The sequence below is a fragment of the Triticum dicoccoides genome, chromosome 1A (genome assembly GCF_002162155.2).
Source record: "Triticum dicoccoides isolate Atlit2015 ecotype Zavitan chromosome 1A, WEW_v2.0, whole genome shotgun sequence".
In the NCBI taxonomy this organism is placed as follows: Eukaryota; Viridiplantae; Streptophyta; class Magnoliopsida; order Poales; family Poaceae; genus Triticum; species Triticum dicoccoides.
In genome coordinates this window covers 27,924,468-27,949,167 of record NC_041380.1, presented here as the reverse complement: position 1 = coordinate 27,949,167, position 24,700 = coordinate 27,924,468, and the positions used below count along the sequence as shown (strand labels likewise).

The 24,700-nt window shown below is 49.4% G+C and overlaps 1 protein-coding gene across 1 annotated transcript; it reads left to right on the top strand.

Moving 5' to 3' along the window:
- The first annotated feature begins 352 nt into the window (after nt 1–352).
- On the top strand, nt 353–2,825 carry LOC119354504 (wiskott-Aldrich syndrome protein family member 1-like). Its single transcript, XM_037621252.1, has 4 exons — nt 353–616; nt 710–850; nt 1,367–1,470; nt 2,366–2,825. Exons 1-3 carry the CDS (start codon nt 389–391, stop codon nt 1,427–1,429), a joined length of 432 nt encoding a protein of 143 aa, XP_037477149.1. The 5' UTR covers nt 353–388; the 3' UTR covers nt 1,430–1,470; nt 2,366–2,825.
- Nucleotides 2,826–24,700: the final 21,875 nt, after the last annotated feature.

The following is a 24,700-nucleotide window of genomic DNA, read 5'->3' as shown; positions in this document are numbered from 1 at the left end:
AGCCCCACACATCCCGACTCTGCCGCTGGGCCTGGCCAGCCAGCGGAGCAGCCTTCCGACGGTGTTTGGTGCCCCGCCCACCCCGACGGTGTGGCAGCGACGCTCCCCCTCTCCGCCGCTGCCGCAGCCACCGGCCTCCGCCGCTGCCTCGTCTCCGCCTCCGCCGCCGCCGCCGGGACCGGCCTCCCCGGCAGCCCCGTCTCCGTCTCCGCCGCCGCCGCCGGGACCGGCTTCCCCCGCAGCTCCAGGGCCGCGGCCGCAGCAGCCTGACGTCCCTAGTAGTAGTTACCAGCTCGTTCCGCGGGCGGGAGCCCCCAACGCCCAACCTGCTCGGCCGCCTCCCCCTCGTCAGCCCGCCGCTCTCCAGCGGTCCGTCCACGCGACGGTCATGCCGTCCGGTTGCGCTGGGGCAAACAGGGCCTCGGACGTGATGGTCTTCTCCGGCCCTCCTCGTGGAACTCTCCCGCGACCGCCGGTGCCCGCGCCGGAGGCGGTCCAGCTCCCGCATCCGGCGGCGGCCGTCGAGGAGCCTGCTCCACCGCAGCCGATTGAGGAGGACGTCGCTCCCTCGCCCCAGCACGCTCCGCCACCGCCACCGCCCGTCGTCGAAGAGGAGGTGAATCCCCAACCAGCAACTACATTTCTTGGTGTTTCCTGCGTTTCTTGCGTTCCGTCGAGTCTTACAGTCGATTCTTTTCTTCTTGCGTAGGTACGTGCAGGTTCCTCCTTCCCCTCCACGGAGCGTGGCCAGGCCTCACCTTCACCATCGGGAGCGGCAGATGGGGATTCTAGCGACCCATCGGCGGTGGCGGCAGCAGCAGCAGCAGCACACCCAATGGCTCAGCAGGAGGTGGGTTTCTAGCGATTTTCTTTGCTGTTGTTGGTTTCTTGTTCGCTGTCAAAGAAACAGAGGAGGTCTTGCTCCCATCTCTTTGGGGGTGAGCTGCTGCTCGCTTAATCCTTTTGCTTGCCTGCGTGCAGCGCCCCTTCACCGTGATGTCATAGGTCCACGATGCAGCTTGTTAGGTCCTAGGTCCTGAGCTTTTACAGTAAAGCTAAAACAGTCATCCATCATTGTTCCACTATTTGACTCCAGTACACCGTGGTAAAGATAATTTAGTTGAGCACCACTATTAGGTCCTAGGTCCTAGCTTTTACAGTTTCTGTTTTTAAGTGTTGCAGATCATCAACTGGTTTCATTTTCTGTGAGAAATGGAGCCGGGGAGGTTGCCTCCCTGTTCATCTAAAAACAAAATTTACACCTATTTTGGTTAATTATTCTAGTAAATTTGCATATCTGAACAGTGGCACTATTAGGAGTAGAACCATCAATTCATCTAACATTGGTTTGCCTTGTTTTGTTCAGGGAAGAGCAACAGATCTTACAGCTGATGGTCAACAACAAAGCTTTGGATTTTTAGATGATTAAAATGATGACTTGACAGCAGATGATCAATGACTGAACTGGAGGTAAGGCACTTTGCTATTCCCTTTCAGTTCAGAGAAGGCTGGGACTATGGATGTGCATATGTTGAACTATGGTGTGATTACCCTTTTGCCCAAAATCTCTGTTGCTAATAGAATAGAGCAATGCAGGCCTATTTGTCTCCTGAAATGCATCTATAAATAGATCACTCAAACATTGGACCTTAGAGCCGATCCTCTAGCTGACAAACTTTTTAGTTATAACCAGAATGCCTTTATTAAGAAGAGATTCTGTTTTGGAGTGATGTGTGGCTGGGAGACAACAAACCTCTTAGTGTGCACTTTCCTAGGTTTAATTTGCTGACCTTTAGTTCATATTTTACTGTTGCTAAAGCTTTATCTGAAAATATGAGTTTAATTAGATTTAGAAGAATTTTGTGGGGAGACATGGCTGATATATGAATATATGCAGTAAAGTAGTTGCGAATGGTCAAGAGGAATAGTTGTAGCTGGTTACTGGCAAAAACAGGTAGATTTACTGTTAGATCTTTGTATCTTGCTTTAAAAACATATCAGGCTGCCTGGCCTCATAGGAAGTTGTGGCAGTTGAGGATACCGCCGAAAGTTAAAGTTTTCCTGTGGTTGATGTTTAAGAATAGTGTCCTAACTAGAGATACTTTGGGAACTTTGCTATTCCCTTTCAGTTCAGAGACGGCTGGCTCCTGATCTTATGAACTAGTGGAATTAAATTAAAGCTGCAGCCTTTGATGTATCTTATCTTATTCTAATGTTTCTTGGGTTATTTGGTGCTTGAATCCTAATAAGAGATTAAATTGGTGTATCATTACCTGGAAAAGCATATCTCTGGACCGGATAACAAATCAATTTGGAAAACCAAACTGCCTCTCAAGATTAATTGTTTTTTTGGCAACTTTTTCAGGATGCTGTTTTACTAGGTACAAGATATGTGAAGACATTTCTTCAGTTTGCTGCAGCGTCTCAGGCAAATACCGCTTCGCTGGATCCAAAGGTCCACAGGGCTCCATGAGTTACTCTTGTCGCTGACCGTCCGTCTTACTTTACGGTTGGGTAAAACTGGTTTACCTATAAGATGGCCGGGTTGTGGCCTAGCTTGGCATTGTTGCATCCTCCATATACGTACATGGCTTTGCCGATAGACAATATACAGCCCGATCTGGGTGTCCTTCCTTGATTTGCTTCGATCCCACCTGTAGAAATCGAATTGAAATCGACTTGGAACCCACTTGTTACTGTTCAAGAGGGCTGTTTCCTCTGTTTTTACGCTACTCTCCCAAACGCCCATTCATGCACTTTTCCCTAGGTTGTACATCCTGTAGTTTTGCACAAGTGATACTTCCGTGATCCTATATGGTTTCCAATTCCTGAGTTTTCCGTCTCTGTTAAAGAAACAGATGTTTAGTTTGGCGGCTGCTGTTCAGCTCCGTGCCTTGCAGCAATGCCCGCTGATTTGCTGCGTTTGCTGGCTAATGATCTTTCTGCCTTCAGCTTGGATACTAGAGTTTGCAAGATTGTGACTCGGTGTTAGATGATCTAGAAACTACTGTTTTCATTCCTATTTACATGTGTATTTGCTTGATTCTTCTGTTGACAGATCAAACTCTACAAGTAAATTGCTCAAAACCATCCAGTTGGTGGCCGTGCAGAATGTGATACGAATCACAATGCTGATGGTGAAGAAGATCTTGCTAGAGATCAGGAGTGCACAGAACTAGAAGACGTCCTCCTTGATCACACTGCTCCAGATCAAATGGATTTATCACAACCAGGAAGAATTGTTCATGAAAACTAACTGCCTGAACAACATGAGGATGGATTCACGGTATATGATGGGGATTACTTGATTACACATGAATCAAGTAGTTATATGCTGAGATTAGCCTCAACACTTCCGGCAGAGACAGAGTTAGTGAATGAGACATTAAATGCTGATAATGCATTTTCTGGTAAATCCTTGTCGACTGACGAGTCAAGTGGCTCTTATTTTAACAATGCTGCACATGATCCTCACCTTTACTGGGATGGAGCAGTTGAAGGGTCCGCACCAGATTATACCCCCGAACTGCTCCCTGGTGCTTGTCAAAGTCAGTTGGTGTCAAATGATCAAATCTGTAATGCCCTCGAAGAACCTAGTGAATATTTGCCAATGGACCAAAGTGTATGTATACTTCTAACTTCTTGCTGTTATGCAAAAATTCAGATACATTAAACATATTGGCTTACAATAAATAATAGCTGCGTGCTTATTTATCTAACTAGATATAGCAGTGATTATGTATATTAATTGTTGCAACTTACAAGCTTGAGAAATTGTAACAAAAACCATTTAGGAGATCCTCGTGCCATTATGAGTTTATGACAATCTATTGTTAATATACTAACAACTTATCAGTAGGGTTTAGCAAAGATGTTTTCACCTTTCAAGTAGTTATATCATCCAATACAAAAAAAAGCACCACAATGCAGGCTTTTAGATATCTGGGTGTTTAGTTAGCTAGCTGCATTTCTCATAAGCCAGTTACAAATGTATACATTGTTGCGCCGATGAAATGTAAGAAGACAGTTGCTGGATAGCATAATTTTCAACTTCAATCTGCTCTACTGCAGAGTAATAGACTTTTCACAACAATTTGAAGTGAAGCTCAGCAAATCACATTAAACTCAAACTGAGCCTCACTGTCGCTAACTTGTTTGACACGGAATGGTGGCATACTGGCATGATAGTTACTCACGATTCATAAGGCCTGCTTACATCATTTCCGACTTCCCTGATCCTACTCCGCAGTGACTTATTCGTAGAAGATCCAAATGCTCCTTTGGTGGATCCTGAAACCAAGGTTATTGTGTGCCATCCTTGCTATTTACTGCTCCCTCTGTATTAGCTCCATTTTCTGAAATTGGCGGGGTTTTCTTGCAGGAGCTTTACCCTAGGTCATGGACACAAGAGGAAGAGAACACCTCAAGAACGTATGCTCAATTCTCTTTATAATATGTTCATTTTTTGCTTGTGTATCTACAAAACTTAAAAGAAATGCCTAATGTGTCAAGTGTTTCAGGAAGTAGTTTTGATAGAGGATTTGGTGTTCGGAGCTGGCTCATGCTTGACAAGTCATTACTTGTATTAATAAATACTATAATACGGAAAATTAAATAATGTGGCAAAGTCTCTACTCCTATAAAAGACTCTGTTGGTGACGAGGTGTGTCTGCTGTCCGTCACTTTTGACCATTAGATCTGCATCTAATGACTGTGATGTAAGTTGTGGCCTTTTTGCAACAATATCTCACTTCTCTGCTTCAATTTCTTTATTTTTCCTATAAAAGACTCAGTTGGTGATGATGGTGTGTCTGCCATCTGTTATTTCTGACCATTAGATCTGCATCTAACGACTGTGATGTAAGTTGTGGCCTTTTTGCAATAATATCCCACTTCTCTGCTCCAATTTATAGAAAACCCCTTAGTATGTTGAAACCAACTACATTCCTCCCTTGCCTCCTCAAAACAGCATAAGGAATATACTTTGAGTGAAACATAAGATAGTTTTAGTGATATATGTAATCAAAACTAGACTGTTTTCTTTCAAATTTGTGAATATGTATTATTTTACTTTGGATCCGTTGCAACGCATGGGCACATTGCTATTATATAAACATGCGATCTATATACTATTTTAAGATGCTTCAACCATCCAATATATGCTTCAACAATTACAATCATTACAAAGATAACTCTTATCTGGTCAATTTACACTGAATCGTCATTGCACTATTATGTCTACGACCTTGCTTTTTTATGCAAAATTAACTAGCCCAGCGCACGGGTTAACGATTAGTGTACCACGAAAATATTTTACATGATGTGCTGTGTTTAATCTGAATCTCATTTCAATTCAGCTGGGCTTTGAATATGATGTGTCGGACATCATGGTTTGTGGATTAAATTCATGTCACTTAAACTGATGATCAAAATTGCTTTCCGGAGTCCGTCTTTTGTTTGTCGGTAGCTGCATATTTCTTATGTCAGTTTTGAGTGTGTAGTGGTCTTCTCAATATATCTCAAACACACTTTTGCAAAAACTGAACCGTGTCGTTGTGACGGATCCTTGTATTTTTGCAGCATTCTAATGGAATGGCCTTGGAAATCAATCTTCGATCTGTCGAATTCATCAGAGCTTCCTCACGCTGCCTCAAGGCCTCTGCCTGAAAAGGCTGCTGCACCAAATCATTGTCCAGCACACATTCATCGATTTGCTGATTCAGGGGATTCTCTGGTGGGTTCCCTAGTAGCATATCGATAAATAAATCCAATTGTATAAGGAGTCAAACATGTATAAGGGCAGGATACCCTGACGGTGGTTTTTGTTCTTCTTAGAGCAACTCTAGCTGATCCCTAAAAAGTTAATAGTGGAGTAAATTTCTAATTTACTCCACTACACTATTAGAGAAAAGTCTAGCAGTAGCGCGGGTTTTAGGTACATTAGTAGCGCGGGGACCGGCGCTACTAATAAGACGCTACAGCTAACACTTAGCAGCAGCGCGTGGGCGCTCGCGCTACTGGTATACAAGTGTAGCAGCAGCGTGATTCGTGCAAGCTCGCTACTGCTAATAGCTCTAGCGTGCTTGGGCTGGACGCGCTACTGCTACTGTCACGCTGCTGCTAACTTTCTCCACTCGCTACTGCTAATTTTAGTAGTTTTTGTTTTTTTCTGTATATTTGTTTTATATTTGCACAGGCTTTATACAAGAATCTTTAGCAGATACAAATGTCATCATGATACACATAAAAATGGCTGCTAGGCCACAAATGTAATCATAGCATATACATACAAATAGTCTCATCATAATCATCATCCAACACAAAGTGGTATCTCGTCATCATCTCGAAAATAGCGATACAAGTCTCGATTACTTGCAACTACATCGTCATCCATCTAAACAATGATATACGCGAGAAAAGCTATCACTTTGAATGAGAGCGGAACTATGCAGTACATGAGTTCGTATCCCTCTCTCGCATTAGCGTGAACCTAAACTAACTACTGCCTGTCGCTCGGAAACCGGAAACCGGTACACCTGGGCCTGACACTCCGGCCACTCGTCATATATATACTCCTGGCGTAGCACTTCTTCACCATCGATAACCTATGCACCTGCATCGTCACATGAGTCGATGATATGCAACATATATAGTTGAGCAACAGAAAGAGACAGACTTGGCAAAAATAGAAGCAACATATCATAAGCATAAATAAGAAAGTTGATCGTACCCAAAATGCCCTAACTAGAGTGATCGTCGCTAGTCGAGGAGGACGGTTTAATTACATCACAAATAAAGTTTCGTCATGCATAACTCAAAGTTTCGTCATACAGAAAGTATGGACTAAACGGACACATTATCATATATCAACAATCACTCCAACGTGTCGTGCCATCCATCCAAGTCAGGGAGATAGTCCCCGAGCCTAGTGAAAGGCTCCAGGTCGAGACGCTGAGAGGCTACCCGTGTTCGGACGTCTTCCCGCGACATTTGTCCTTCTACGTAGAACATCCCTGTTTTTCCGACGACCTCCTTCATGATGATTTGGGCAAGTTCGCGCTGGATGTGATATAACTCAGCTCGAAGTCGATGATCCTCGATATCTCCTACGTTCTTTGCCCATTGCAGAATATGGGCATCGCCGGATTTAGCTGACATGGGAAGGTTCTGGTGATCCCGTCTTTACTCCAGCATGTGGTGTAGGACATAGAATCCATCATTAAGAGAATCACTCGGTTGTTGGATGCAACAGAAGTCGGTCTTATGGCCGAAGGCGGGCCTGCCGTCCCTTCTCTTCTTGTCCTTGACCTCTCCACCCCGTGCGTCGTAGTGATAGATAGCACTGTCGAGAACATTCTTGATGTGGGTGTAATCCTTTTTGTTAATGTTCTTCGACGAGTCCAAGTAAAGAGCGTGGGAGTATCGGGGGTAGAGGATGATGAGGACGGCGCGCCCGCCGCTGCGCAAAATAAGTGCACCTCAAATTAATTATCCTCCACCGTGCAAATGAATGATTGAAATCGAAGGAAGGATATCTGCACGGATGACTTACAGGGGATGATAAGGCACGAGAATCGCCTCCTTGTCCTTATTGGCGAGCATGAAATTGACTATGTAGTCCCTCGCGTATTCACGGTGCTTTGCACAGACTCCCAAGAAGCTCTCGTGCATGAAGTACGGGTCAGCGACATAGATACAAGGTATCTGCTCAACCCCGACGATGTAGTTCATGTGCAAGGCATAAAGGCGGACAAACGTAAAATCCAGCCTCTTCACGTGAAACATGTCGAATATGTAATCGAATTGAAGGAAGAACTTATCCGCGGGGAAGAAGTCGATGTACGACAATTGCCACGGAACGTTAACCACGTAGAGTGGGTATCCTAGATCTTTCGAGGCGATGAGTCCTTTCTCTATCCGCAGCACATCATCATGAAGACTCCTTAGATCGCCGAATCTGGCCTTTAGCGCTGCTGCAGGTAGGATTTGTTGATCGGTGATATGCAATTTATCCGCACCTGTGATATCTATACGGTCTTGAACCCGAGGCGGCTGGATCATAAAATCAGCTTTCTTGCCTTTCCTCGCTCTCTTCCTAGGCTTCTTTGCCGGAAGGTCGTCTATAATACGTTGAGCCTCCGGAGGCGGCAATTCAGGCACCGACTCATGACGCTCAAACCCTGAGTAGGCGCCAGTATAGACATACTGTTGAGTGCCATCGTCATCCTCATCCTCATCCATGGCGACGTCATCAGTGACTAATGGAGCCTCTTTGTTACCCCGTCCGCTATCACCCAATCCGACACCCGATGCTAATTGGGTAGGTGGGGTGTTGATGTTCAAACCTTGCTGAGGCTGCATGCTCGTGGGTGTGCTCCTAGCCGCCTCCAGACGAAGCAGACTCTTTGGCCACAACAGGACCCACCCATTGCAACAATCACCAAGCCGCCGCGGGGTCTCGTCGTCATCCCCCTAGTACCAGAGGAGGCAAATTCTCGTGGCCCGGTTTGACACTAGCCACGGAAACCTTGAAGACGTTCGGGGGGATCGGCCGGCTGTGGAACAATGGTTCCTTCGGCTTCATTATCGTCTCCTTCCCGCCGTCCATCTTCTGGTCGCCGATAGTGTACAATATGGTGCACGGGGTTTTGTCGGCCTGCAAAGAAAAGTTTGCGACGTGAGACATCCGAAAGGCAACGAAAATGGGAGATTATACATTTATTGAAGGGGCCGGTGTGACAGATACCGTGAGGGCGTCGAGCTCAGACAAAGACGAAGCACCGATGAGCACGTCCGGTGCGGGAGCAGGTGCGGGAGCCGGTGCAGCTGCAGGTGCTGGTGCAACGCTAGTCGAGCTGCTCCCCAAGAAGTCAGCAAGGGGAAAGTCCGCTGCATTTTTTTCTCTTGATTTTGCCTGGTCCAATTGAAAACGGCCGGAACCAAGGAAGTGGACATATCTACAACCATCTGTTTTGCGGAAGCTACCGCTGTTGCGACTGTCTGAGATGATTTCTTCTCAACCGCAATCTCAACCTTCTTGTCGATGTTGTAACCTCCGTCTTTCATTTCTCTCCTCCTTGGTCTCACTGTAGTACTTCTTCCACGTGGCGCCGTCTCCGACACCGTGCACGCGTCCATACGACGGTCGAGTATCCATCGGGAGTCGTTTCAATATGTTCAACGCCCTGTTGAATGGAGTGTCCCACTTGGGCCTCGCCAACGCCTCAGACGGCGAGTCGCTTTTGGCCGCAATCCTGTGCCGCTCTCTCTGCAAAAGGCACAAGGATCGGTTACAAATATGACTAACGTGCAGTTGAATTGATCAAAAACTAAAATTACCAGCAGTCTGATGAACTCCATTGTGACCGCGTCCGTCTCGAAAACCTGCTTCACTAGGTCCCAACGGTGCCGGGCCCTGAGGACGTCACGCTCCTGCGGGACGGTGAACTCCGCCAAGGGGTCTGGGATGCCCAGACTCGCGGCTTCCGCGTCCTCCTTGGCCCATTTGGACCTCTTCCCGCCGTAACCACGGCTTCTGAGGTGGTGGCTCCCAATGTTCCTCTATTGAAGCCCCTTCATGTACTTAGACTTTTTTTGGCAGTTTCGGCCTCGTAAGCCGCCTTGAATATTTGAAACTGCTCTTCCGTGATTGTCGGATTATCCTTTACAATCTCGGAGTAGGGTTCCTTCTTGTCGATGATCCTTGCTTTCACCCTTGTTTTCCAGGCGGCCAACGCGTCGCTAAACTTATTCATGGCGTGTTTGTTTATCTTCTTCATTGCCGGGTCCTTATCTGGATATTTACAATCCTTTTCATTCCGGCCCGGGAACAAGAATATCTGGTGAAACTTCTTTAGGAGGGAGGTCCTCATATTATCTATCTTCTGTAGTTTCTCATCGTTGATGGTGGCGGTTGTCCGTACGATGCAGCCTATTTGATTGCCGTAGCACGCACGCGCTTCCTGGGGCGCTTTTGGTTCAAAATTGCCGTCGTCCACCTCCGTGACCACCAGTCTAGTAGTCCTGAGCTTGTTAGGAAGCCGTTGCCTCTTTGCTTTCGGTTCTACACCGTCTCCGCTAGTCTCGGCGCCGGTATCAGTCTGAGCGCAGGTCTCGATGCCGGTCTCAGTCTCAGCGCCGGTCTCAGTCTCAACGCCGGTCTCAGTCTCAGTGCCGGTCTCAGTCTCGTCGGCAAGGCTCAAAAATTCGTCTGCCGCCCGGTAGACATCGTCGCAATCACCAGAACCCTGTCCTTCATCGTTGCTAGCCATGTTTCCTACGATTAAATCTAGTCAATTAATTCTAGACCTAATAAAATGAATAATGACATAAAACAGGCCTATTGTTTTGCAGGAACGTTGACTCCTTCCCGGTGCTGCAAATCTCGGGCACTCGATATGTCCTAGTTTGTAGCACAAGTCATGCCGAAATTCACGGAAAATTTCGGCATGACGTTTGGTAAAAAGTGGACAAATCGAGAACCTGAATTTTGCTGGAACGGAAATGAATCAACATTCCTGCAAAACATAGGCCACTCGGCTTCATTCCCTGGAAACAACAAAAGGTCACTTGGGCACAATCGAACCACTTCAATGTCGATTATGATCAATGAGCAAACACAATTGAGGATTTTTCATATATTATGACCACTTCAAATTTGCATCTCCTAGTGTTTGACACTTCAAGAAAATCTACATAAATCTCATGCTCTCTGAAACTCAATTCAAAAACCAAATATAGATGGAGGCAGATGTGGCGAGGGAGGCAGGGGCGTCTCTGTCAAAGCCCTAGTTAAGCATATACATTTTTTTCCTATGGCGAGGGAGGCAGATGTGGCGAGGGAGACAGGGGCGTCTCTTGCTGGGGGTCGTAGCAGAAATTTAAAATTTTCTACACATCAACAAGATCAATCTATGGAGTAATCTAGCAATGAGGGGAAGGAGAGTGCATCTACATACCCTTGTAGATTGCTAAGCGGAAGCGTTGCAAGAACGCGGATGAAGGAGTCGTACTCGTAGTGATTCGGATCGTGGTTGATTCCGATCTAAGCGCCGAACAATGGCGCCTCCGCGTTCAACACACGTGCAGCCCGGTGACGTCTCCTACGCCTTGATCCAGCAAGGGGAGAAGGAGAGGTTGGGGAAGACTCCGTCCAGCAGCAGCACGACGGCGTGGTGGTGGTGGAGGAGCGCGGGACTCCAGCAGGGCTTCGCCAAGCACTACGAGAGACAAGGAGGGAGAGGTGTAGGGCTGCGCCAACAGGGGAAGAACTTCGTGTGTTGGGCTGCCCCTTTGCCTCCACTATATATAGGGGGAGAGGGAGGGTTGCGCCCCCACCTAGGGTTCCCACCCCAAGGGGTGCGGCAGCCCTAGATCCCATCTAGGGTGGCGGCCACAAGGGGGAGAGGGGGAGGCGCACCTAGGGTGGGCCTTAGGGCCATCTGCCCTAGGGTTTGCCCCCCTCCCCTCTTGGAGGCGCCTTGGGCCTTGGTGGGAGGCGCCCCAGCCCACCTAGGGGCTGGTCCCTTCCCACTACTGGCCCATGTAGGCCTCCGAGGCTGGTGGCCCCACCTGGTGGACCCCTGGGACCCTCCCGGTGGTCCCGGTATGTTACCAATAGCACCGAAACCTTTCCGGTGACCAAAACGGGACTCCCCATATATAAATCTTTACCTCCGGACCATTTCGGAACTCCTCGTGATGTCCGGGATCTCATCCGGGACTCCGAACAACATTCGGTAACCGCGTACATACTTTCCCTATAACCCTAGTGTCATCGAACCTTAAGTGTGTAGACCCTACGGGCTCGGGAGTCATGCAGACATGGCCAAGACAACTCTCGGGTCAATAACCAACAACGGGATCTAGATACCCATGTTGGTTCCCACATGCTCCACGATGATCTCATCGGATGAACCACGATGTCAAGGATTCAATCAATCCCGTATACAATTCCCTTTGCCTATCGGTACGATACTTGCCTGTGATTTGATCGTCGGTATCCCGATACCTTGTTCAATCTCGTTACCGGCAAGTCTCTTTTATCGTTCCGTAACACATCATCCAGTGATCAACTCCTTGGTCACATTGTGCACATTATGATGATGTCCTACCGAGTGGGCCCAGAGATACCTCTCCGTTTACACGAAGTGACAAATCCCAGTCTCGATTCGTGCCAACCCAACAGACACTTTCGGAGATACCCGTAGTGCACCTTTATAGCCACCCAGTTACGTTGTGACGTTTGGCACACCCAAAGCACTCCTACGGTATCCGGGAGTTGCACAATCTCATGGTCTAAGGAAATGATACTTGACATTAGAAAAGCTTTAGCATACGAACTACACGATCTTGTGCTAGGCTTAGGATTGGGTCATGTCCATCACATCATTCTCCTAATGATGTGATCCCGTTATCAACGACATCCAATGTCCATGGTCAGGAAACCGTAACCATCCATTGATCAACGAGCTAGTCAACTAGAGGCTTACTAGGGACATGGTGTTGTCTATGTATCCACACATGTATCTGAGTTTCCTATCAAGACAATTCTAGCATGGATAATAAACAATTATCATGAACAATGAAATATAATATAATAGTAACTAATTTATTATTGCCTCTAGGGCATATTTCCAACAGTCTCCCACTTGCACTAGAGTCAATAATCTAGTTCACATCGTCATGTGATTAACACTCACATGTCACATCGCCATGTGACCAACATCCAAAGAGTTTACTAGACTCAATAATCTAGTTCACATCACTATGTGATTAACACTCAATGAGTTCTAGGTTTGATCATGTTATGCTTGTGAGAGAGGTCGTAGTCAACGGGTCTGCCATATTCAGATCCCTATGTATTTCGCAAAACTTTATGTCATATCGTAGATGATGCTACCACATTCCACTTGAAGCTATTCCAAATTGTTGCTCCATTATATGTATCCGGTATCTCTACTCAGAGCTATCCGGATAGGTGTCAAGCTTGCATCGACGTAACTCTTTACATCGAACTCTTTATCACCTCCATAACCGAGAAACATTGCCTTATTCCTCTAAGGATAATTTTGACCGCTATCTGGTGATCCACTCCTAGATCACCTTTGCACCCTCTTGCCAAACATGTGGCAAGGCACACATCAGGTGCGGTACTCAGCATGGCATACCGCATAGAGTGTTGGTGTACAAAAAGAGGGGTACACTTTTTGTACCCCTATAACTGTGCACGGGCAGTCTGAGCCACGGGCACCACCACACTGAGCAAGGCAAGGGAGGTGAGCCAAGGTAAGGTTGAAGCTCAGGAGAAGCAGAACGACGCCAAGACCAAGACCACAAAGAGCAAAGGGGACGAAGCGGACCCCCCCGGCAAGATCCTTGCCGGGAGGCGGTTTTAGAAAACCCAGCAAGACCCTTGCCGTGGCAGCTCGCCCCACACCTACGGAGTAAGTCACCCTTGAGTCCACTGCCCCCATGGGGCAAGGATTCGGGAGACATCCCTGTGGTGGCATGCAGATCTTTGTGAAGACATTCAAGATCAGATACACCCTTTAGAAGATGATGATCCTTGGCGGGATCCCAGCCAAGGAGGACAACAAGGCCCCCGGCAAGAGCCTTGCCGGGGATGACAGCAGGCGCCACGGCAAGAGCCTTGCCGAGGATGACAGTAGGCGCCACGGCAAGACCCTTGCCGGGGCCCCGGCAAGGCCCTTGCCAAGAACACCCGTAGGGCCACCATCAGGCCCACGCCAGTCAAACCTCCACCGCTGTTCGCATGCAGCTGCCGACCCAACCAGCTGGGCAGGCACCTGTGTGGCGGCATGCGGATCTTCATGGAGACCCACCACTACGCTGCGTCAGCTGCCTGCCTGCCTACATGGCACAGCGGGCGCCACTGGCCAGGGCACGTGTCGACACGAGAGGGAGCAGCGACGGACGAGGCATGGCTCTCCCCCATCCCCGATAAAGCAGGGACACCTGGGCAAGACACATTAAATGCGCCTTGTCATGTAATGCAAGGGATAACCTCACATCACTGTACCCTTTCCACCTCCTGTGTGCCACTATGTGCCACTTTGGCAACCCCTTTCCTATAAAAAGAGGCCCGAGGCGACCAGGAGGAGGATTCGGCTTTTTGGAGCTCCTCACGCCCCATAGCTAGCTGAAGAACACAGATATACAATCCACCAAAGCAGGAGTAGGGTTTTATGCATCCTCGCGGCCCGAACCTGGATAAACGAACCGTGTGCTATCTATTTGATCCGCTCTTCTCACGACCCCGTGCCCCGCAACCATAGTAGGGATTCTTTTGATCCCATAGGTGTCGTTCCCACCGACATCTTTGGCGCGCCAGGTAGGGGGCGCAGTTGTGAGAATCGGCTTTAGCAGTTAGTTCAACGCTTCTTCATCGTCATGGAGCCCAAGAAGAAGACGACGGTGGCGGTTGGCCCGTCGGAAGCCGGACATCCCGTCCCGACGCGGGCGAGCAGTGGACCGGTCACAGAAAGGACCCGGGGCGCCGTTCGTGAACACCAACACCGTCCCAGCAGCCGGAGTTTGGGAGGCGGCGATGTTCGTGCGCCTGGTAACGGGCCGCATGCTGCCAAATCCAAAGACGGAGCCAGGCCCTCCGCGGGTGGCGCGGGGCCTTCCAAGATCGCTGCCACCCCGCTCGAAGGCGATGCGAGGGCCTCCAAGACTCCCACGCCGGCACCGACGGTGCGCTCCTGTCAAGAGGCGCGCGACGAACGGCGTAATCACGCCGAAGATCCCGGGCGTCGCCGCGGGAAGAGCCTCGAGCGCCACTCCCGGGAGGTAGAAGACCTGCCCGCTCGCCGAGGCGCCGGTGAAGATGGCATGCGACCGCGGGGTCGTGATAGAGCTCCTTCTGACATGGTCAGAAGTCGAAGCGCGTCGCGATCCGTGCAGGTTTCGCTGCCACCAATGCCAGCAGAAGCCCTGGTGCGCGCAGTTGCTCCTCGATTTTCCTCCCACTACGGGGAAACTCGACGAATGGAGAGCCACTATCCGAAGCCTTGTTGTGGTGGCCAACAAAGACGAACCGAGTCCGGTGGAGCCCCCGGGTCGACGCTCCGACGGAGTCCCACGCACCAGTGGCAGGAAAGCCGATGGCGCCGCGACCACGGTGCACTCGCCTCCTCCTCACCCGGTACCGCGGACGCCAGCCCGTCGCGACGTTACAGGCGACCAAATCTCCATAGCGTCGTCTGACCCGCGGACCCACTGTGACCAGCGCCAAGTCCTTCGGGAACGAGAACATGAAGACGCTCGAACCACTATCGAGCGCCGGCGCGGAGCGTGCCACCAGTTAGACAGGCGAGCAGGGCCTGCTGTGAACCACCCGGCACCGGAGAGTCCTCGAGGCCTACCTTACGAGGTAGGCTGTCCGGCTTTTACCCGTGAACTGCGGCAGTTCCAGTGGCCCACTCACCGCACCTTCAAACCTGACGTGGGCGAAAAGTACAACGGCAAGACCCACCCGTCCGAGTTCCTCAGCATCTACACCATTGTGATGCAAGCTGCCGGAGCCCGCGACGATAAGGTGCTTGCGAATTACTTTCCGTTGGCTCTTAAACCCAACGCCATGTCATGGTTGATGCACTTGCCGGTAGACTCTATTTCCTCCTGGTCGGATTTGTTCCATGAGTTTGTGGGCGCCTTTACTGGAGGCCACCAAGCCCATGGCCAAGCGAGCGACCTGCACGTCATTCCCCAGAAGGGAGGCGAGAGTCTCCGCGAGTATATACAGAGGTTCAGCCGGATACAGTACAATATCCCTGATGTTCACCCTGCCGCCATCATCAGCATGTTCCATCAGAACGTGCGTAACCGAAAGATGCGCTGATTTACGCTGACCAACTATACCAGCAAGCAGTTGCAGGAGCTGCCGCCACTAGGGCACTTGCTCCTGCCGCTGGGACCCCGGGAGGGAAGAAGAAGAAGACCGGTGAGACCTCGGACACCCACTCCGGCAAGCACACCTCTTCGGAATGTAGCGCTCCCGTCAAGGACGTGCCAGAGAGCTCCACCGGCGGAAACAAGAAGCCCAGGGCCACACCGCCGGGAACCAAGAAGGTTTCTGTCAATGAGGACGACACGGGAGGGGCTTTCACCATAAGCTCCACCCTTGACGACATATAGGAAGACGCGCTCGTCACCTTCGTGCGGGCGAATGTCGATGTGTTTGCATGGCAAGCTTCCGACATCCCCGGCGTTCCCAGGGAGCTGATTGAGCACCACCTTGCTGTCTGTCCTCATGCGCGGCCCGTCAAGCAGAAGGTCAGAAAGCAAGCTTTGGAACGACAAGAGTTCATCACAGAGGAGATCCGGAAACTGGAAGCAGCGGGTTTGGTAAGAGGAGTGCTCCATCCAATGTGGTTGGCCAATCCGGTCGTAGTGCGCAAGGCTAATGGAAAGTGGAGGCTGTGTATTGATTGCACAGATATCAATAAGGCTTGTCCTAAGGACCCCTTCCCGTTGCCGCGCATCAACCAAATTGTTGACTCCACAGCTGGGTGTGATCTGTTATCATTCATCGATGCCTACTCCGGCTACTACCAGATCTTCATGACAAGAGAAGACAAAGAGAAAACAGCATTCATCACCCCATGTGGTACGTATTGTTTCGTGCGGATGCCTTTCGGGCTGAAGAGTGCTGGTTCGACGTTTGCAAGGGCGGTCCAGATTAGTTTTGAACCCCAGCTCCATAGAAATATGGAAGCTTATATGGATGACATAGTGGTCAAAACCAAGGACAGGGCAACCCTCATACCGGATTTGCAAGAAACATTTGCAAACCTGCGCAAGATCAATCTCAAGCTGAACCCTGAGAAGTGCGTCTTTGGCGTCCCGTCCAGCAAGCTTCTCGGGTTCTTTGTATCACAGCGTGGGATATAGGCCAATCCGGACAAGATCAAAGCTATTGAGCAGATTGAAGCACCCAAGCAAATCAAGGATGTGCGTCGGCTTGCTTGTTGCGTCGCCGGCATCGGCAGATTCATTTCCAAGTCTGCCGAGCGCGCCCTTCCCTTTTTCAAGATCCTGAAAAAGGCAGGCCCGATGGAATGGATGCCAGAAGCCGAAGCAGCATTACAAGATTTGAAGAAGTACCTCTCCTCTGCGCCAATACTAGTCGCGCCTAGGCCACATGAGCCGTTGCTGCTATACCTGGCGGCAATGAACCAGGTGGTCAGCGCCGCACTAGTGGCGCAGAGAGAGGTTGACGACGAGGTAATGGCAGCGACAGAGCCCGACACCACCAATGCAGAGACGATACAGCCAGTTGAAGTGCCGCCGAAGAAGAAAATGATGCAGCACCCGGTCTACTTTGTTAGTTCCCTCCTGCAGGGAGCTAGATCAAGGTACTCCGGCGTGCAGAAACTGCTCTTTGGCCTTCTTATGGCCTCGAGGAAGCTGCGTCACTACTTCTAGGCACACAAGATCACTGTCGTCACTCGCCTCCCTCTGCAACGGATATTGCACAATCCAGATGCAACGGGAAGAATTGTGGAATGGGCACTGGAGCTGTCCAGCTTTGGCCTCAAGTTTGAAAGTACTTCGACGATTCAGAGCCGAGTCCTGGCGGAGTTCATTGCAGAGTGGACCGCAACGCCTGACGAAGAAGCCCAAGAGACTGCTCTCCCCGGCAAGGAGGCAAGTTGCAGTTGGATCATGTACTTTGATGGAGCTTTCTCCTTACATGGCGCCGGGGCTGGCGTACTGCTTGTCGCGCCCACCGGAGAGCACCTCAAGTACGTGATCCAGATGCACTTCCCCAGGGAGGTGTCAACAAACAATACGGCAGAGTACGAAGGGCTGCTTGCCGGTCTTAGGATCGCGGCGGACCTCGGAATCAAGAAGCTCATCGTCACGGGCGACTCGCAGCTCGTCGTCAAGCAAGTCAACAAGGACTACCAGAGTCCGTTGATGAAGGCCTACATCGATGAAGTGAGAAAGCTGGAAGAGCGTTTCGACGGTATACAGGCTGAATACGTTCCCCGAGCGGAGAACGATATCGCCGATTACCTGTCAAAACACGCTGCCCTCAAGCTACCTGTGGAACCAGGTACCTTTGTGCTCCAGCTAACTCAACCATCCGTTGATCCATCAACAGAGCAGAACAAGAGGAGGAAATCAGGACCCGACAAGTACTTTCCCGCCGAGCTCCCCGGAGCCGCCGGCAAGGATGTTGCCGGGGACACTGAACCCGCCACGGGACGGCTAGCTCCGGCGGAGCGTCAAGCTCTTGCCGTCGAGACAACCGCTCCCATAGCGGAGGAAATGCCTTTAGTCCTCGCCGTCGAGCCCCAGGCTCCAGCGTGGGCACAACATACCGTCCGATTCCTCCAAACAGGGGAACTTCCTGAAGAGCAGGAAGAAGCGGAAAAAGTAGCCTGTCGCTCTACCATGTACCAGTTCGTCGATGACGTCCTGTACAGAAAGAGGCCGAACGGTGTGAAATTGAAGTGTATCCCTTGGGAGGAAGGACTGGAGCTGTTGGCGGAGATACACGGAGGCATATGTGGATCCCACATCGGGTCAAGGGCCCTTGCCGGCAAGGCATTTCGGCAAGGCTTCTTCTGGCCCACCGCCCTCCAGGATGCGACGACACTAGTCACCAGGTGTGAAGCGTGTCAGTTCCATTCAAAGAAGCTTCATCAGCCAGCTCAAGCCCTTCAAACCATTCCTCTCTCCTGGCCCTTCTCGGTCTGGGGGCTCGACATACTGGGCCCTTTCCCCCATGTTGTTGGGGGCTTTGAGTACTTGTACATTGCAATCGATAAGTTCACAAAGTGGCCGGAGGTGGATGCAGTGAGGAAGGTCACAGCTCAGTCAGCCGTTAAGTTCTTCAAGGGACTAGTGTGCCGTTTTGGTGTACCCAACAGGGTCATCACCGACAACGGCACATAGTCCACAAGCCGCACCTTCATGCAATATATCCAAGACCTCAGCAGCAATGTCTGTTTCGCTTCCGTTGCTCACCCACGAAGCAATGGTCAAGCTGAGAGGGAAAATGCTGATGTACTACGAGGCTTAAGGACCAAGACCTTTGACAGGCTGCACAAGTGTGGAAGTCACTCGATTGATGAGTTGCCGACGGTTCTTTGGTCGATCAGGACGACGCCAAATCGAGCCACCGGCCTGACATCCTTTGCCCTAGTATACGGGGCAGAAGCAGTTCTCCCCACTGAACTCATATACAGGTCACCTCGAGTGCTCGCTTATGATGAGCTTGAGCAAGAGCAACTGCGGCAAGATGATGCAATGCTCCTTGAGGAAGATCATCTTCGGGCGGCTGTGAGAGCAGCAAGCTACCAGCAAGCCTTGCGCCGCTACCATAGCCACAAGGTTCATGCCCAAAGCCTTGAGGAAGGCGACCTTGTCCTTCGGCGCGTTCAATCCGCCAAGAATTCCAACAAGTTGACGCCAAAGTGGGAAGGCCCTTATCGGGTAATACGAGTCACCAGGCCCGGCGCAGTCCGCCTGGAGACCGAAGATGCCGTTCCGGTGAGTAACTCATGGAACATTGAGCATCTTCGCAAGTTTTACCCGTGAGGTGCGGCTTGCCGGGCACCCCGACAAGCCACCTTTTGTACAAGCATTGCCGATGATGCATGTAACCCTTTGTACAAACCCAAGCGCAGACCCTGAGCATAAATAAATGAAGCGCTGGCGCCCTAAGTTATAGCATGCATGCTAGGTCGAGTCTCGTCCTTGGTTAGGGTTGATAGTGCTTAGCGGCGACTAACCCCTAGCTTAGAGGTCGAGTGTGCATCTCTTTGTCTTTCTTTTGTCTTCTTTGGTTCACAGGACACACGGATATCCGTGCCAAACCACTTGGGAAGGAAAAGAAGATGAACAGACCAGCATCTAGCCCCCGGCAAGCCAGCATTGCCGGGGGCTGCAAGAGCAAAGATTCACCCACGGCAAACCAGGGTTGCCGGGGGCTGCATCTTCAGATAAGTTCTTCATCCCTTATCATGCATTCCATTATGGACTGGGGTATGTGAAACCTCGTTTTCCCCTAAGATACCATGCTCCCATAACTCTAGGCCCTAGGGCTCGTTGCTGGGGCCAAGTTTGGTCGTAGTCGCGGCAGCGAAAGGATGAAACAAGGATCCAGAACCCGCCTCATCCCTGCCTCCGCCAAAGGCGTGAGGAAGGTCGAGCGAAGTGGGGAGACGGCAAGGCCTGTTGCCGGGCAAGGAAATGTTTATCTTGAAGATATCAAGGATTTACTCCTTGTCGTGGGTTCCACCTGCAAACAAATGACCCGGCAAGCATCCCTTTTTCATTAAAAACATTCCACTCAGGTACAGTCCATAGGGAATGAAAAACATGAATGATGGGATTACAAGTTTTAAATTCAACAAAGGCCTGAAGGCTTACAAACTAAAAAGAGATAAGGTGCCTGTAATCCCTTTCTTGTCCCTCTCCTCAGGAGGTAGGTCAAGGAGGCGAAAGAGACAAAAGGAGCGCCTAGGAGAGCTACGGGTGGCAGAAGACACCAAGAGAACATCTTGGTGGCCGTCCAAAGGCTGGATGGTGATGGCGGCGCCGGAAGCAGAGCTCGAAGACGAGGCGGCAGGACGTCAGCATGTGTCGAAGGCGTCGGTGCCCACGTACTCCGACTAGATGGACTTGCCGCCCGCCCTCTTCCTCTTCCGCAGCCCCCCAACACCAGCCGCCCAAGGAGACGACCCCGAAAAGTTCATAGAGCCGGCGACGCGGATGATGGGGTCGCCGGTGCCGCACGTGTAGGAGATATGCCCTAGAGGCAGTAATATCAGTTATTTTGTATCTCCTGGTTTGTAATGAAGGTTTATGTTCCATGCTATAACTGCAATGATTCTCGAGTCTGCAAATAAAACTAGGCTTGGAGGGAAACTCATGTGCACGTGTGGGATAATAAACGGTAAAATGTATTCCTAGTCAAGCCTCTATGACTGGCTCAAGTATTGCATGATGATCCTGTTTTCCTGATCATGGGCATGACTATGCCGGCAATTTTGAGGGCACAATTATTAGTAGAACACTTGTGTTGAATCGACCCAATTTGATGTTATGCTATGAGATACATTCGTCACAAGTTAATGGTTAATAACACAGAGAAGTTAATGTTTGCATAATTCCTTAGACCATGAGAGTATCGAGTTCCTTCATACTTGCTTCGTGAACTTTGGGGTATGTTAAACGTCATCCGTAACTGGGTGGCTATTACGGCGGCTTACGGGTTCACGGAAAAGTATGGCAAGTAACGAGATAGCTCAAGATTGGGATTTTCTCCTCCGATGATGGAGAGATATACTCGGGCCCTCTCGATGTAACGGTATCCATCATCGTCTGGCCAGACACATTGGATTTGATCACTGGGATGCCGGAACACGGAAACGAGAAAAGAGAACAAAACCGGTAACGAGGTAACTTGCATGGTGGAAAAATTGTTGATCCACAGGAATGCAATAAATCTCACCTCGGGTGTTTGTGACATATCGCGAAGCAACATGAATAGCTCACGGCAACTGGAGGTTCACTTGAATATTCATTCGTGTGGGTATAGGAATCAATACGGGTGTCCACGGCTCCGATGTTGATCATTGATCGGAAGAGGTTCCAGGTCATGTCTATACTTCACCGAACCTATAGGGTCACACGCTTAAGGGTCATCTATCTGCTGAATACTAGACAGGGAGTCTGAGAGAAAATCACCGAAAAAGTTTCGGACACCGGAAAAGTTTCGGACAGCGGAATCGTATCGCAGAGAGAGGTCATCGAATGAGTTTCAATGATACCGAAAAGTTGTTTCGGGATATACCATTAAGTCAAATTGGTTTCGGCAAATGTCTGATAATTCTTGGAGGGTGCCAGAATCATTCTGGAAGCTTTTTGGAATTTTCTGAGATAAAAACCGGAAATGTTCCGGAGCTGCCGGAGCCACTTTAGATGCGTTTCACAGATGAAAATCACTAAAACCGGAATTGTTTCGGAATGCGTTGAAAATTATTATGGTGGGTACTGGAAATTTTCTTAGCCCACATAAATATTTTCAGTTTGAACGGACGCTGAAAAATGTCGTCGTGAATAGTGAAAGTGCTTTTTGGGATATTTTATGGTGAGTCACCTTTTGGGATATTTCCAAAAGGCTTCTAGAAGGGCTTGGGGGCCAAGCATGCTCCTCATGGGGCCCCCCCAAGGGGGTTGGCCGGCCACATGTGTGGGGCTCCTTGGAGCTCCACTTCCCTCCCCATTATGCCCTTCATGTGTGACATTTGCATGGGCATTTTGGGTTTTTTGTGAGCCATCCCTACCCCTTGGCTTTCCTATAAATAGAGGAGGACTGGGCAGCCCAAAGCTGATCCCTAGCTCTCATACACATGCCATGCATTATCTGGCTTCTTCTGTCCCTCCCACGAAAAGAGTTTCGTAGAGCCGTAAGGCTGTCTGGTTTCCGGCAGGAACTAGTTCTGGATAGCAAAGCCCTGCCGGATAGCTGACACCGTATGTGTGCAACCCCGTAGAGAGGTCGTAGTTTCGGTCTTTTGCCCGAGGGGCTGTTCGAGTGTCCTCCCGAAGGGCTGTCCGTGTCTCCCTTCGAGTTTCGAGGGTCCTCCCGTAGGGCTGTCCGCGACATCGTCCGGGGGACTGTCCGACCGCCTCCCGAAGGGCTGTCCGGCAAGGGAGTACATCCTCGCGGTTGGGAGGTTGTAAATCCTTGCTGCGGGGATCTGCACCAACGATCTCCACCGACTCTTCTTCCGCTGCGCTTCGTGTCGGTACGGAACAGATCAAACCTTGTATGCAGTCTCCATAGTGGTCCTGGGCGTGCTCGCTATACCGAAAATTTTCGTTTTCTGTCGCGTTCCCCTACAGTGGCATCAAGAGCCATGCTATGCGTAGATGCAGGTTACGATCTAGAATACATGGAGATGTATGGGTATTGCATAATATAATTTTGGAGTAGATGAGATCTATTGCTGAAAATTATTTATGTGGGTGACAGATGAAATCAGTTACCCGACGTTCTTGTTGCTTCACTAGAATTTGCATTTGCTCAATCTCGAGACAACATGGTGGAATTTGACAAAGTTCTGGCAATCCGTGATCCTGATTGATCATGTAAGTGCTATCAGTTCTTTGGGTTCTGCCATAGTCAAAAGAAAGATGAAATTCACAGATGAAAGGGCATTGCAGATATGATCTGCACGGGGGTCATGCGTATGACGAAGTTTAGTATGGGGCTCGAGATTTAATTATCTCGTGTTTCATACACCCCGAGATGTTAATATAGCAACTTGAATAATCATACTTGATGATAAAACATTGGTAGCTGAGGTTTAAGTCAAAACCTTAGAAGCCACGTAAAATAAAGTTTTGCATAAACTGATTAGAGGCGTCTAAATTGGTTTTGCAGGATGTGCATATGATGTGGTATAGCAATGCTCATATTCAATTTGATTATGTATGAGATGACTATATGATGTAATTAACATGACCTGCGTGTCATGATTCGGCATGATGGCTGGAGCCATATGATTGCACTTTAATGACCTGCGTGTCAACCTTTAGTAATGCACTTATTTTATTAGCTATAGAGATAGCAATATTATCTGGTGCATCGACAAGGTGGTGGCAATCTTCGCGAAGGTGAACACCGACGCAAATGTCGAAGACGAAGAATTGAAAGACTTCTCTATCAGAAAGGGCTATACCATATCATGCTAATTATGAATTGCCTGAGATGTTTATCCCCTATGATACAGCCTTCTTGATTGCGCGGTAGTCGCTTTTATTAGGGTGATCTCTCACTTAAAGATATCAAGTAGATAGTGTTCTCCCAAGTGTAGCACCGTCACGGCACCTATCTTTTCAGGGTGCGCCGTGTCACACGGGTACGAACGATTAGAGAAGTGTGAGGCGGGTGAGTTGAGACCTCGCAGCGAGATCACTTGGTTGTCTTGACGTTCAGGCATGACCGTCATGAGCTCGGAACACACGCATCAAAAGATGAACAAGAGTCACATAGTGATGTGATTGGCAAGTTGGCCTACCGGTTAAGATTTTTGTCATCAGTGGTGTTACACCAATGGCGAACAATCAAGACATGGATCTTGAATCACTCATAATTAATTTTGAGAGATATTGATTTGAGTGGGAGTGCATTTTAGAATAAAAATCTTTATTCACTAGCGCAAATTTCATTATAAACAAAGTCTAAGTGAAACTTGTGTTTTCCGTTGTAGATCAAATGGCTCGCAACACCGCGTTCAACTTAGGCTCGATGTTAGAGAAAGAGAAGTTAGCTATGATGGGAAACAACTATGCGGACTGGGTCCGTAACCTGAGGATTGTCCTCAGGAGCGCTAAGAAATTGTACGTGCTTGAAACTGCTCTTCTAGCTAAACCGGCGGCAGAGGCCCCGGAAGATGAACAAAATGTCTGGGCCACTAAGGATGATGATCACAACTTAGTGCAGTGCCTCATGCTAGCTTGCATGAGTCCAGGGCTTCAAAAACGTTTTGAATTCCATAAACCCCGTGATATGATCCGGGAATTGGATGCTCTGTACAAGGAAACCACAAAGTATGAATGATTTGATATCATGAAGGCTTTGATGGAATGCAAGATGGCTGAGGGTAGTTCAGTTGGCGAACACGTGGTCAAAATGATTGGCTATTCTGAA

What these genes read in the sequence shown, in the direction of transcription:
- LOC119354504 (XM_037621252.1), top strand. Translation starts at nt 389, where the DNA reads ATGCCGTCCGGTTGCGCTGGGGCAAACAGGGCCTCGGACGTGATGGTC. An exon ending in CGCCCGTCGTCGAAGAGGAG is followed by an intron (nt 617 to 709) that starts GTGAATCCCCAA and finishes CTTCTTGCGTAG; the next exon opens with GTACGTGCAGGTTCCTCCTT. An exon ending in ACCCAATGGCTCAGCAGGAG is followed by an intron (nt 851 to 1,366) that starts GTGGGTTTCTAG and finishes TGTTTTGTTCAG; the next exon opens with GGAAGAGCAACAGATCTTAC.